The following is a 15,000-nucleotide window of genomic DNA, read 5'->3' on the forward strand; positions in this document are numbered from 1 at the left end:
CTGACACTTTTAAAGTTTGGCCTGGAAACACTGACGGTTTAACACGTGTTCAGCACGGATATGCAAATCAGGAGTTTCTTTTATACTTCACGATGTTATACTGAGCTTCTTCTGATTTTATTTTTGATTTTATGAATCGCACTGTTCTCTTGCATATTAAACAGAGACATCATAAAAGCTTGTAACATTACTGAACGCTCTCTTATTTGCACAATTTCTCTCTGGAAACTTTTTGGAAATTAGTTTTAATAAAGGTCCTTTTATTTCACATTTTTACATGGTCTTTTTTATGTTGTGAAATAAAGTATTTCAGTTTTTTAAACAAAATCATGATGTTTAATGATAAAGAGTTAGAAGATAAGAGACATATTTTGTTTTAATTTTGGCACAAACTATATATATATAAAAATTCTGTCTGTTTCCTGTCTCTCTGGTTTAGTTTGAGTGTATATGAATGGAGTAAAGTGTATAATAGATGGCATCCAAAGCCTTACTTCCTACATTAAATATCATAAACATTTATTTGCCTAAAATTGACAAGGACCAATTATATTAAGCACAGATACAACAGATGAATCCATTCATCAAAATGAATGGGCAAATCCTAAGTTAAAGTTTTCATTTAAAAAAAACAAAAAAAACATTTTTTAAAGCTCTTCTTTGGCTATTCAACATTTTTATCTGTTATGGATGGATGGATTTTTTTTTTTGCAAACCTGTCTATATGCTGAGACTGAGAGGCATGAATTGCCAACCAGAGAATCTATGAATCTCATTATCTGTTTATCCTACAGTATGAAATATTAACATAAACCAGGTGAGACATGTCATGAACATTTTTTGTAGAGAGACAGGTTACTGTCTCGATGCAGACTGAGTGTATGACACACACACACAGCAGCTGTTGAAGTGGATAAAAGCTCCCCTTTTCTGGCGCACTGCAGGTACAGAGCTGTCAATCAAATGAAGAAAAGAACAAAAGAGATCCGCCCCCCTGCCCACATGAAACCACCTCCACACATCATCATCATCCTCATCCTCCTCACTCCTGCCCTCCTGTCACCGACTTCACCACTCGACAGATCCTCAGAGACGAACTTCAGGTGATCAGATTCAGAATGACGTCGGTATAGCGTCACATGACCTGTCAATCAGCGCTGCGTGACATGCCGTACTTTAGCTAAAACAACTGTGTTTTTGAATCGAGTTTATTCAAATGTATAATACAAAATAAGAGCACTAGTAACATTATTAACTTAACAGACTTATTAAAGAAACAGGTAACTCTTTTACAGTTAATAAATTAAACAACAATGAGCAGTACAATTGTTAGACTATTTATTCATCTTTGCTAATGCTAGTCAATAATTACAAAATGGAGGTACTGTCCTTGATCCTGAGTACTTGAGCCGCGTTCGAAGCCGAATATATTGAGTTCGAAATTCGAATACTCGCACTTGTGACGTCATTACTTCGGTATTTCTGCTTTATTACCATGTTTCTTGGCAAGCATTCAGCTAAACATTGCTAGTAACTACATTTCTTAGCGGAATCATTATTATTATTAGAATTATCTTACGAAACCTTTCTGGCTATGAAATAACCACAGCTTCTTGGGTCTTATTGCTTTAAAATACAATCATCCATCATGTTAGCTCAGGTCCTAACATAATAATGTATTAGTAAACGCTGAATTTAACATTAACTAAGAAATTATTTAGTTAGCTAATATTAACCCTGGTGTGGTGTAAAGCGTTACCAAGAAAGGAAGACTGCAAGTCAGGTTACGTTCGGTCAAAGCTCATGATGTGAATAAAACCACAGACTGAAATAAAGAATTTGACATAGACATGGAATATTTAAGACAGAATTACTCACTTTAATTTCAAGTGTTATGCAGGCAAAGATTTTTTTCTTTTTCCTCTTTTTTGTTTTTTTTTACCCATTAACATAACACGTTTGTACAAAGTTATTTTAAAAATATCAATAAACTGCAGCCTTTCAGGCTAACCTGGCAAAAAAATTCATTATCAAATGCCATGAGGACAAAGGAACATCTTAGAAAAATGATTTACAAATGAGGTGTCACTAGAAAAGATTAAAGAAAATCGCTCGCCACAGAAAATATTACCAAAAACATCTATTTATAATTGTTTGGTTTCAACCATTTCTTTTTAAACTTTTTTTTTTTTTCTCCATTTGAAACACGTCATGGTGGGAAACTTCAGATAAATTAAAAGCCATGGTTTTACTTCTAAAAGGACCACGTTTAGAAATAGCAAATCGTTACTAAATAGAGATCGTTAGAGGAAATGAACCATGCAGCACGTCATAACTGCATTAACAGCGCACAATACACATTAGCAAATACTAATAGAAGGATAAATAATAAATTAGACACACAAACACACTCACACAGGTGGCATGTACTCGTGTTGTGTGAGAACCAAAAATGGGTTTGAAATGAAAACAGACCAAACTAAAACGAGAGCGGGAGAACATAAACCTCACGAAGAAGAACGCCACACCACAGATTTCTGAACATCAAACTCATCTAAGTGGCTTCGTGGTTTCCGTGACCTGGAGACGTCCCGTACCGGTCCAAAGGGAGGGTTTGGAGGGGATTGGGCGCACGTAACAGGGTCAAATCTCTTTGGAGAGCGCACTGAAGTCATCGGGCGACAGGAGGACACATTAACGGGTCGGGAGGATCTTTACCTGGGCGGACGAGGGCTGAAGCGGATCATCGCGCTCGTTCCCTGGCCACAGTGTTCGCCATCGTGTATAAAAAGATTAACGCGGTCACCTGGGCACTGCTGCACACGAATGTGTTTGCGCCACGTCCCCCTACCCAGCCGTAACGTAGTGGTACTGCAGTGTTTTTAAGGCATCAGAGTACAGTTTATATGACTTGAGATAAGAGAGAACTTCTCTAGGTGTTTTTCTTAAACCTTTTCTACCCCTCAGTAATGTAAACATGGTTTTACAAAGATTGTCTTTATAGTATTGCCTTCATTTAACATAGCATGTCTTAGAAAGCTAGATTGTTTTTTGTTTTTTTTCTTCTACTTCTTTTCCTTTCTCTTTTTTTTTTTTCTAAAGAAATCGTAACTGGAATGCATTATTTGTAAATCTAATGTGCTTTTCTTTATATAGCCCGTCTCTATAATCTCATTTCTCCTACATAAAAGTTTGACTGCTGATAATCAACACACGCTGAATCATACGTCTTCTGTACGCGAGGCTGTGATTGGCTGACGCTCTGCAACGCGCTCCAATCACAGACGCCGTCGCTCTTCAAGCTTGTGCTGAGGCTCGAAACGTGTACTAAAGGTCTGTTCGCTGCTCATCTTTCTAGCCTGATCGTACGCAAAACCGCAGACCAATGCGTGAAGCTCCAAGATTCTCATCCCCGACTGTATATTTAATCCGTAAGCACTGTGAAAACAGATAAATATCATTTTTGTGCATAGCGACATCTTCAGGAGCGTCTGGGAACTTTAGTACTTCTTGTGCTACTCGAAGCGTCTTCGTTCAACGCGCGTGTTATGTCTCTCAACAGCTCATACTATTTCCATATTTCCTTTTAGATTATTCTTTGTCATAATATTTGATAGTATTAAACTTCCATGTGAAAAATCGAGTACGCTCAAACAGCTGTCCATCGTCAATAGAAAAAGAATGACGAACATAAACAAATCAACATATCAACAAAAGAACAAACAATATCGTGGTGCTTTTTAGACGATAATATTCGGAGGGAAAACTACTCGAACTCCTCCTCTAAATTGTTTGAAGTCGTGGGCGTGGCCGGGTTCGAATCCTGCGAGAGCGACGCCACGGTGACGATCCTCGGCGAGCCCAGGACCTCGTCCACCTCTTCCTCCATTTCATCTGTGGTGATGATGGTAAGTGCCGCCCCACCTTTTTTGTTCTGGTGGGTTTTGATGTGCTTTGAAAGGTGGTCGCTGCGCATGAACCTCTTGGAACATTCCGGACACTCGAACCTCTTCTCACCTGATCGGGACGGAGACAGTCGTTGGTTTATTCACATCAGAGCAAGAAAAAACAGGCAATGCAATACAGATAGCTAGAGATCAGGGTGGCTCATTGACAATATATATTGATATTATGGCAAATGAGACATGAAGCAAAAACCACTTTCATTTCAGCTCTGTTACTGAGCTGCCGTCCCAGCATTTTAAGGCCTCATATTTGTGCTCGCGATGCAAATGTTTTTCTGAAAGGAAGCAACATTATAACCTACTGTCTGCTAAAATACCTTGTTTTGGCCAAATTGTAAGCATGTGCTGTATGCTTCAGGAATAAGGCAAATACCAGAATTAATTCATCTAAAAGTCATCTTAGGCCCTGTTTGCACATGGTATTAAGATGCGTTTTGGTCGATCGGATCACAAGCTGATGAGAGAGACACTTTCCCGTTTACACCTGGTGTTTAATCCATCTCTTTTGTTCATTTTCAACCACTTCTGTCCTGATTTCTTTGAGGGGAGGGTCTATGGGCAGGTAAATGGATAGGCTTTTTCAGATCTTTCGATCTAATGGACATAGGGGTGTGACGATAACCGCATCACCGCAATATCGCGTTAATGAGATGCCTACCGCGGTGTGAGGTCATCACTGCACTTTTTTTTTTTTTTTTTGCTGAAAGTTACAGGAGTGCATATGGTGTGTGATATGAACTATAAACACATTAATCTTTGCTTATAATTTACTGTATTCCGCGAGTCCTATGTTCAAGGGCTTCTGGAGAAAAAAACCCGCTTCCTGCGCAAGGGAGGGACAGTCCATTAAACATATGGGGGATTTATTTTTTGTGTGTGTCTGATTATTATTAATTAACTGCTAGGTTTCAGTACTTGTGATGTTTACAGATAATGTTCAATTAAATACACACCAACACAGGCATAAAAGACAAAAGCATAACGTAAACAGTTGGAGTTAGATTTTAATTGCAAGTAGTGATACTTCTCTTATGTGGTATAGGCAATAGCAGTTGACGGCGCTAGCCGAATGACATTATTCAAAAAATGGCCACGAATCTAGTGTCTAAGCCAAATACTGTGTCGCCTATTTGGGCACATTTTGGCTTTGAGGCAGGTGACAAGGGGCAGCCGGTGAATTTGGACATGTCGGTGAATGTCGTATTTGTCGCACAAAAGTATCCGTCTCACGAGGAAATACCACTAATTTAAGATCACATCGTAGAATTAACCATCCTGTGGCGTTTGCCGGACTTGGGTGCAGCACACCTACCTTAGGCCGGCGACACACTGGCTGCGTGGCGTGTCCGTTTTTATTTCGGCTCCCATGTTAACAGGTTAGAGCTCGCACACTGCCTGCGTGACACGCGCATCTCAGGTGCGGCTCAAGCCGCGCGGAAAACGTGTGCATGCTAGAAACAGAACCAACGCCTATTTTTCACGCGACACGCAAGCGTGTTGGAAGCGTTTCCAGGCAAATAGAAGAGGAAAAGATGTTTATATGTCATTTTGACACGAATACATATTAATAATAACATTTTGATGTTTGAAAGTCTCTAGGTTTTGACATAAATGCAGATATAAATGTAATTAAAAATATTATCGATTTTCAAATATTGCACCTGTCAATACAGAACGAAATATTCTGTAGCCTATTTTTCCGTCAACACTGCCGACGTTGTCTTTGCTGATATTATTTATGTTTAACATGAAGTATAGGCCTTCCACAACTCTCTCCCCACAGAGAGAGCATTTAAACATGCTCTTTTTACAGCATGTTTAAATTGTCATTTTTTGGGGCTCAGAAAAACGCGCTGTTTTAGTGTGTGCCCGCAAATAAGTTGCTGCTGCACGGCACAGGGGGCGGAGCTTCACAAGCTCGCGCTCAGTCTCTCAGCACTGATGATAATATCAGAAACTCTCAGTAACGGTGTTCATTTCGAGTCGGACAATAATGCCTACAGAGTCAGAGTGCTGTATGGAGATGGAACAGGTATAGTTTAGTAGTTTAATTACGGTTATAACGTATTTGTCATCTGCTTGTATGTATCCATTATTAATAGCCTACAAGTCTGCTGTTTCGGATCAGGTCCGAATGATGATCAAACATATACTGATGAGTTTAATAAAGTTTATTGTACATCACACAAAAAAATGAAGCGTCAGTTTTACTTCAGAAAATCACCGTAAGAGCTGAGTAAACACAGTAAGTTATAAGAAGTACATAAACGAATTTCGGTAGAGTTGAGGGAACATTTTCTTTAAAAACAAAATAATTCCACCTCGTCTTCAGCGGCTGCCTCAGATTTCGGGAGTAAATAGAGAGAGAGCTATGTGGATTAATACATCCAGCCACACAACACCTACAACGCTTGGGAGACATTCTCATCTATGGCTGTGAACTCGATCAGAACGGGTCTATTTTGAAACGGCAGTGTCTGTCAACACTCGTGGGCGGGGCCTGTGCTTAGTGACGTCACTAAAGCCGCATTCTGAAAACAGGTCGTTGGGAGACACTGCTGATGATTTATGGGGATTAATAAAAAAGGAGTGAGTGGATTTTTATCACTATTGGCTGGTTGTGTACACACACTGCCAACACACATTTATGTCCAAACAGCATGCAAAAGTGAATTTTGCATAATAGGGGACCTTTAAATCACGTCTAGAGCGCTTCCCATAATATTTACTCATTAGATCAGCAGACGGAGAGTATGAGGTCTTTTATGGCTGTTTGCACACATTCGATCACATGATCGTTTACACTACGAAAGCAATCCGGTTGAACGTGTTCTCCACTACCTCTGAAAGTGGACAAGCTCAAAACGTTTTAGGCCTCGTTTACACCTGTATTTAGAGTCGTCCACTTGTGATCCAATCGACCAACGCACTTCTTAATACCAGGTGTGAACAGGGATGAAACGTTTAAAAATATGACGATATAAGATGGCAGACGAGTATTGAGAAATATAGCCTGTAGTTTCCTGTGAATGTTTTCCGTCCTGTTGTGTGCATGTGTGTGCAGAAGTGCGTTTCAGCCTGTGTGTGATTGTTTGCGCACCTGTGTGCGTCCTGCGATGCCGCTGTAGCTCGTCGCTCCTGGTGAAGCGTTTCCCGCAGAAGATCCAGTTGCAGACGAACGGTCTCTCTCCCGTATGCCAGCGCAGGTGAGCCCTCAGGTGAGACGTCTTGCCGTACACCTTCCCACAACCCTCCATGTGACACACGTGCTGTTTCTTCTTGGAGGGGTCGCTGTTGTTTCTGTCCCAACAGAGGAATACACAGAACTGATGCTCAAAAATGCTTTACCTTGTCAAAACCCACAAAAACATTAAGTTAAGTACTTTTTTATCCATTAAAAAAGGCTCTTGAGATTTGTAGTCTTATCTACTAGAAAAACGGTAACACTTTACAATAAGGTTCAGGCCATCCTTAAAAATATTTTGGTTTGCAGTAACAGCAAAAAAAAAGAAAAAAAGGGTCGGTAGGTCGGTCTATATTTTTTTATATATAAAAAAAATAATATAAAAAAGTATATATTTTTTCATTTAAAAAAAAAAAAATCAGGGTCGGGTGACATTAGGTGACATTTTTCACCTATGTCTAAGGGCTGTTTACACCAGGCCACTTCATGCGTTTTCTCAGATCGGATTGCAATCTGATTTATCAAAACGATTCCATTTACACCTGGTTACATAGGCTAAATGTGTGTTGTTTTTTTGCGGATATAAATCCGATCTTCAATTACCGCTATATGTAGATTTAATGGAGTGCACGTCACCGAAAGCAACAGTTATGACTACATTATTTTATTTATCATCAGCTAAAATTTCTGAATCAAAGCCCGCAATAAGAGAAAGCGGAAACAGCCCTGGTAAGATCATTTCGTTTCTTTACATTTAATGATGATGATTGTGTGTTAAGCGTCAGCGACTTACTTTCACTTTGATTTGCGATAGTTTGCACGTTGATGCTCAGCTTCTCATCTGCCGCAATGCGTGTTGCAGTAGCGTCGTCATATCTGACTAAAACATGACATATAGCCTATAACACGCTCTCGCATGTTTATTTTTTAATAAACCATATTCAACAACATATAAAAATGAAATAATCTTTAGAGTAAAGCCGCAGCCATCATTACCAAGCGCGAACCATTGACAGTGAATGAAACGAAGCGAACTTAGCTTGCAGCCATTAGTGTGACATGCGTTAACGGTTAACCAATGGTGTAAACATAATCATAGATGACGCGCCACGGGTTTTTATTTAAAAGAAAGAACGTAGCTTATGTTTGTATGTAGGTCTAGGCAATTTATATTCACAATACTTAATAACTAATATTATTTTATTGCATTTGTATTAGTTGTTTGAAGAGTTAAAAAAAAATCTGTCGGTCTTAACGCAAGTTTACAACCGGCAAGTCGGTCGGACTGAAAGGGAAAAAAAATAAATAATTGGGTCGGTACTAAATTGACAGGGTCGGTCGGGTTACGGCAAACAAGAATATTTTTAAGGATGGCCTCATTAGTTAACATTAGTTCATGTATTAACTAACATGAACTAACAATGAGCAATACATTTGTTACTGTATTTATTAATCTTTGTTAATGTTAGTTAATAAAAATCCAGCTGTTCATTATTTGTTCATGTTAGCTCACAGGGCATTCACTAATGTTAACAAATACAACCTTTGATTTTAATAATGTATTAGTAAATGTTGAAATTAATATTAACAAAGATTAATTAATGCTGTAGAAGTATTGTTAATTCTTAGTTCGTGTTAACTAAGGTAGTTAACTAATGAACCTTATTGTAAAGTGTTACCAAAATAAGACATTTTCTGTGTTTAACTGCTAGCGAAAACCCAAAACTAAATGGTATGTAAAAACTTCCACTCAAACTCTTTTAATCCTCCTGTTTAATCTCTTTTGGTTCCTCTGCTTTAAAGCGTAACTCTCACCAAAATGCAACCTAGGCTCTTTTTGTGAATCTACCCGAGGCAAACTTTCGCTTAAAAGCACAATTAGGATGGAAACGCCACTTTTAAGTTTGACCGTATTTTCGTTTTCGGTCAAATTGCCTTTTGAATGGGAGAGCTTGGGGCACGACTATGATAGCATCAAAAATCGCTATTTTTAAAACACTAAGAAGGCTCGACACAACATGAAACTTTGCTGGAAGTGTCACCAGGGGCTCTACACATGAACTCCAGCATTGAGAACATTGTTTGTGTACACAGAGTTCACTAAAAAGAAAGATTTTGAACAACTCACTATTCTTCTCTCTAATAAAGGCAGGAATCTCTATGTGTCTGTCTGTCCGTTTGCATTATTATTATTTCAAGAACCGTTCATCCAATCGACTTCACACGGGAGTGCAGTGTCGCATTTGGTGCAATATAGATGGACACGCGAGACATTCAGAATTTAAACTTTTAGTAAACTAGAAGCGGCGCACCTCACGCGGGCGGGGCTTATGCTCCGAAAACGGACACTGCTCTAGTGATATAAAACGCACACACACAGGTCTGTTAAATTAGGCAATACTTTTAAGGTAGTCTAATATTTTTCTGACTAACAAATTACTGACACAGTAAAGGGTAAAAAAAAAAAATATATATATATTTAAATAAAGAAAAAACGAAATTTAAATAAAGAAAAACGAAATTAAGTTAAATTAAAAACGAGATTAATTTACATTGATAATAACAGGTAAAAAGTCTAATACATTTTGTTTCTATTATTCTATTTTCCACAATGTCAAAGCAACGCAGCTTAACCCAAAACACAAGCTCAGGCATGCACTTCGGTCCATACACACTCCGCTGTTCTGCGCTCTAGCCAGAGAACACTCCCATTGCTGGAGCGTCGGTTCTATTTCTAGCATGCACGCATTTTCCGCGTGGCTCGAGCCGCGCCTGAGACGCGTGTTTTACACAGGCAGTGTGCAAACTCCAACCTGTTAACATGGGAGCCGAAATAAAAACGGACACGCCACGCAGCCAGTGAGTCGCCGGCCTTATTCAAGCGCGAATGAGAACCGTTTCACGAGGGATCCCAGGTGTGCAAAAAAAAAAAACGAAAAAAAAAAAAGAATATTCGAATGTCAAATTTTCAAATCGAATACCAACCCACCGAACGATTATTCGAATATTCGGGTCCAGCCCTACAAATTATCCGTGAATTTATATGGAACTGAGCTTTAGGAGCTTTCCATCTTTACTCTCCTCCCAGTTAAGTTGCATTCGGAGATCGACTATTTTTGACTGACAAAATGCCGGCGGCCGGAAACAACAAGAATAATCTTTCTTTTTAGTGAACTCTGTGTACACACACAATATCCTCAATGCTGGAGTTCATGTGTAGAGCCCCTGGTGACACTTCCAGCAAAGTTTCATGCTGTGTCGAGCCTTCTTAGCGTAGCGATTAGGATGCAATCATAGAAGTGTCCTATTTACTCCCATTCAAAAGGCAATTTGACCGAAAACGAAAATACGGTCAAACTTAAAAGTGGCGTTTCCAGTCTAATTGTGCTTTTAAACGAAAGTTTGCCTCGGGTAGATTCACAAAAAGACCCTAGGTTGCATTTTGGCGAGAGTTACGCTTTAACCCTCTCATTTTACACTCCTTTCCTTGTTCCCTGTTTTTATTGTCTTCCGTACCTCCCCTCTCCATCCCTGCAGTTCGGGCAGGAGCAGGCCACCCTGCGCAGCCTCTTGCTGGGCTGACCCTCCTGGTCCGACGGGCTTTGGACCTGCCCCATCTGGTCTGGGCTCACTGCGTTCAGGGTCGTGCTGCTGATGTTGCCCACAGTGACCGTCACTGGGGTGGACTGAACTTTGACCCCATCTTGACCCTGCTGCTGACCTGTGGGAATTTACAAACAGTACTATTGATTAACTCACTCTGTGAACGCTTGATTGCAAGAACTGTTCTAAACGTCAATGGATACGAATAACTCTTGCAAGTTTTGGGAAATAGTGAAAAAGGAAGATTTGGATTTCATTTAGACCTTAAAAAGCAAGTGTCCTAAAATGAGTGAGTCTCGGTGGTTCCAGTGATACTCGAGTAAAACACACTTCCAGGAGTAATCTGTCGAAACTTTCTTTTCCAGGGTGGAACCAAACATGCAAAGGGCAGCAACAAAGAGTCTGAAATCTGACACCGTACAGAGGATTTGGAAACTGCATTCAGACTCGGACTTATAAAATATAATTGCCTTAATTTGCCGTTTTACTTCATGAGTAATAAAGAGACTATGGAAAAACACACCACTGCATTTCATGCTACTGTTCCACTAGTTTACAGAGTCTGTAATTTCCAAATTAAACATCCAAAACAGTTCACATATGGTCAAAAGTATAAATATCTTCAAAGTTAAAAGTAAAATATTTTACTTTTTGGATAGATGTTTAAAAGCATATTGATAATTATGGCAAAACTTATTGATTGGTGCTCGTGAATCATTTCCAGATCATATTTACTCTAAAAGCATAGGAAAAATTAAATTACATTTTTGAAAAGTGAATTAGGCCTTTTTTTTATAATTTAAACATGTTTTGCTTTAATGTTTTTTTTTTAGGACAATTAGAGCACACCCCCACCCCACCCCAAATTTTATTTAATTTTTTATTACTGTAATAAATGCAAAAAACATATATGCAAAAATATGCAAAAAACAGGTTTAATTTGCGCATGTTTTTTTTTTTATTCAAATTGGGAATATATTTTATATATTTTTCATTTTTATTTTTGGTGTTTGGGGTGGAAATGTTTTTTTTAATGAGATTCTCCAACTTAAATTTAAATAAAAAAAAAAAAAAAATTCAAATAAATAGCTTATATACAGTAGTCAACATTTGAAGTGGATCAAAACCTTTCATCAAAGTTATACATGTATTTTGAACAATACCCGTTCTCGTCTTAGGACAACTTTGATGACCTTTTTTTATCCACTTCAAATGTTGACTACTGTATTTATTAATCAAAACACTCCTGATTTCACATCATAACACAAATATCATACAGATGTTGCGTCACATATATGTTATATGTATGTTTTTCCCTTTGTTTCTGGGGTGGAAACGTTTTTTTTAATGAGATCCTCCAACGTAAATTTAAATGAAAATTTATAAATTCCAAATAAATAGCTTAAATATTAATTATCATTAATTATAATATAATTATTAATCCAATTATTAATAAAAACACTCCTGATTTCACATATTATACACAAATATTAACAAATACGGTTTTCAAAAGGTGTCACATGACGCGCGGCTCCACAGGTGGGCGGGTCTTACCTTGACAGTTAGAGCACACCCCCACCCCAAATTTTATTTAATAAAATTTTATATTACTGTAATGCAAAAAAATTTTAAATAAATAAATATCAATTATTCTTAAGGGAATATATGCTTTGTTATCATATATGTCCTAAAACAGGACAAAACTCATATATTAAAACAAACTGTTTATCCCTTTGTTTTTGGGATGGAAACGTTTTTTTTTATATATGAGATTTCACATATATATTATATAATTATTAATCCAATTATTAATCAAAACACTCCTGATTTCACATATTATACACAAATATCATACACAAATGTTCAACAGGTGTCGCGCGGGCCTTACCTTGCACGCCGGTGATGGTGAGCGGGACGCCCTGCACCTGGACTCCAGCCGTGCCCAAACCTGCGATGTTCACCGTCTGCACGCCGGTGCCGGAGGGCAGCTGGGCCGCGGTGAGCGTGATGGGCGAGCCTCCGAGCGTCAGCGGGGCGATCTGAGCGTAGGTCCCGCCGCCTGCGTTCGACGCCATGGGGGCGAGCGTCAGCTGCTGGGGCATCCCTGCATTCTGGACCTGGACGGTCTGCCAGCTGATCTGCCCTGACGGGGTGAGCGTGGGCGTCCGGATCAGAACCTGCGTGGGGTTCTGGAAGGCCTGAAGCTGGAGGTTCTGCTGAAGCGGCTGTAAAGTCTGGCCGGGCTGGATCTGTATGGAGCCCTGGACTAACTGCTGCTGCTGGGGCGACTGGATCTGGATCTGCTGGAGAACCGGATGCCCCACGATTTGAAACTGCTGGATTTGGCCGGTCTGATCGGATGCAGGTTGGAGGCCGTTGGACTGGGCCAAGTTCTGCACGTCTGCATCACCCGACTGACTGTCCTTCTGGGTTTCGGGAGCTCCGACGGACGCCGAGGATAACGTCATGCCATCCGTAGAGGTCACGACGACAGAATCGGTGCCCGTCGCAGTCGTCGTGCAGGTTGTAACTCCACTGGATTCGGCCGCGCTAGTGACAGTCGTCGCGATCAGCTGGTTTCCATTGGAAATACTTCCGTCGGCTGATTGGACCAGCTGAACCGAACCTCCCGCTCCCGCTACGTTATTGATAACCGGCAGAGCCAAAGTCACACCGCCAAGGTTAATGGGTAACGTGGTCACCATAGGCGTTTGCGTACCCTGAATGGTCTGCAGTTGCAGAGGAAACGACGGCCTGATTTGAAGCGGGATCGTCTGGTTTTGAGTGACAATGCTGGTGGATCCCGTCCTTTGGGGCGTGGCCAAAATAGCTTGGTTGTTTCCAGTGGGAATGAGTTGGATCTGTTCGGGCTGAACGCTTAACGCTGCGGGGTTACTGGGGCTTATTTGGATCTGCTGTCCGTCCGCGGTCTGAAGGTGCGGGATGACCTGATACTGAATCCCACCCGACGAGTTCGGCAGATTCTGCACCTGGATGATCTGAAACTGTTGCTGTTGCTGTTGCTGTTGCTGCGCGCCAGGGGAATTATTCGAGCCGACGGCCTTGATCTTTCGCCCCGCGACGCCTTCATTGGTGATGACGTTAGTGCCAACGTTGTCCTTGGTTGCAGTTGCAGGGGAAGTTGCGATGATCTGCCAGCCGTTTCCTGTCAACTGTGCGGGAACGAGCTCGAGCTGCTGCGTGGGGTTCTGGAGCTGAAGAAGACCCTGGTTCGGGTCGATTATTATCTGCTGTTGTGTGTTCGCCTGACCCTCGCTGCCAACACCTCCTATTTTACTGCACGTCGCTGCGAGCAATGCGAGAGGAGACGGTTGTGCATCCTACACACACACACACACACACACACACACACACACACACACACACAGTGAGATGTCAGAGTCAGCAGATGTGGGCGGGTTCACAGGAAGAGTAAGTGGGTGTGTGAACCACAGTCTCTTCACTTCCCGATCAAAGGCTTGAGAAACAAACTCTTCATGACAAAAAGGCTTATTCATATTATACTAACAAATTTTTAAAGTACAGTGGGCTGCAAAAGTCTGTAAACACTAATGAAAATACTTCTAAAAAAATTCCATTACAAATAACATATTTCTTATATATATATATATATATGTATGTATGTATGTCTGTCTATCTATTATATGTATGTATATATATATATACATACATACATACATATATATTAGTATTAATAAGTATAAATAAGAAATAAAAAATTGACAACACAGAACAAGGTAATTATGTTTTGTAATGTCAGCTCCGGTGTTGCTGTAATTAAAGCAAAAATATACATAATATAAGCAAAAGACATTTTCCAATTCTTTCCAATTAATTTATCACACAAGTATATTTAATTTGTAAAAGTAAATATAAATAACATAATATATATATATATATATATATATATATACACATATACATATATATATATATATATATATATATATATATATATACACACACACACAATCTTACTTATATTAACGAAATTAATATTTTAGTGAAAATATACAATAATTTATTAAATATATACAAAATATTTCTGCTTATATTAATTATATTATATTATTATAACAGCAGTGCTGACATTAACAAAACATGATTATGTTTTGATTATATGAAATATATTTGTTATTTATGTACATTATCTTATCATATTATTTAAAAAAAACCTTGAGTGAAAGAATTTGAAAATATCTCTTGCTTATATTATTTATATTATTA

At 39.3% G+C, this 15,000-nt stretch overlaps 2 protein-coding genes across 4 annotated transcripts in view; one reads left to right on the forward strand and one right to left on the reverse strand.

Moving 5' to 3' along the window:
• Positions 1–268, forward strand: part of cdca7b (cell division cycle associated 7b) — a 15,982-nt gene extending 15,714 nt beyond the window's left edge. For both annotated transcript variants that reach the window (XM_084423091.1, XM_084423092.1), the window contains exon 10: positions 1–268. This exon is cut by the window's left edge and continues 92 nt beyond it. The gene's annotated coding sequence lies outside the window, so the exon portion shown is untranslated.
• A 1,588-nt stretch (positions 269–1,856) lies between these two features.
• sp4 (sp4 transcription factor) overlaps positions 1,857–15,000 on the reverse strand; it is a 14,883-nt gene continuing 1,739 nt past the window's right edge. For both annotated transcript variants that reach the window (XM_084423070.1, XM_084423069.1), the window contains exons 3-6: positions 12,641–14,093; positions 10,666–10,870; positions 7,066–7,265; positions 1,857–4,017 (exon numbers count right to left, since the gene is read on the reverse strand). In XM_084423070.1, the coding sequence (XP_084279196.1) occupies positions 3,767–4,017; positions 7,066–7,265; positions 10,666–10,870; positions 12,641–14,093 (2,109 nt within the window). In that variant the 3' untranslated portion in view covers positions 1,857–3,766. The remainder of the gene's footprint in view (positions 4,018–7,065; positions 7,266–10,665; positions 10,871–12,640; positions 14,094–15,000) is intronic.

The sequence above is a fragment of the Rutilus rutilus genome (assembly GCF_951802725.1).
Source record: "Rutilus rutilus genome assembly, chromosome: 11".
Classification (NCBI taxonomy): domain Eukaryota; kingdom Metazoa; phylum Chordata; class Actinopteri; order Cypriniformes; family Leuciscidae; genus Rutilus; species Rutilus rutilus.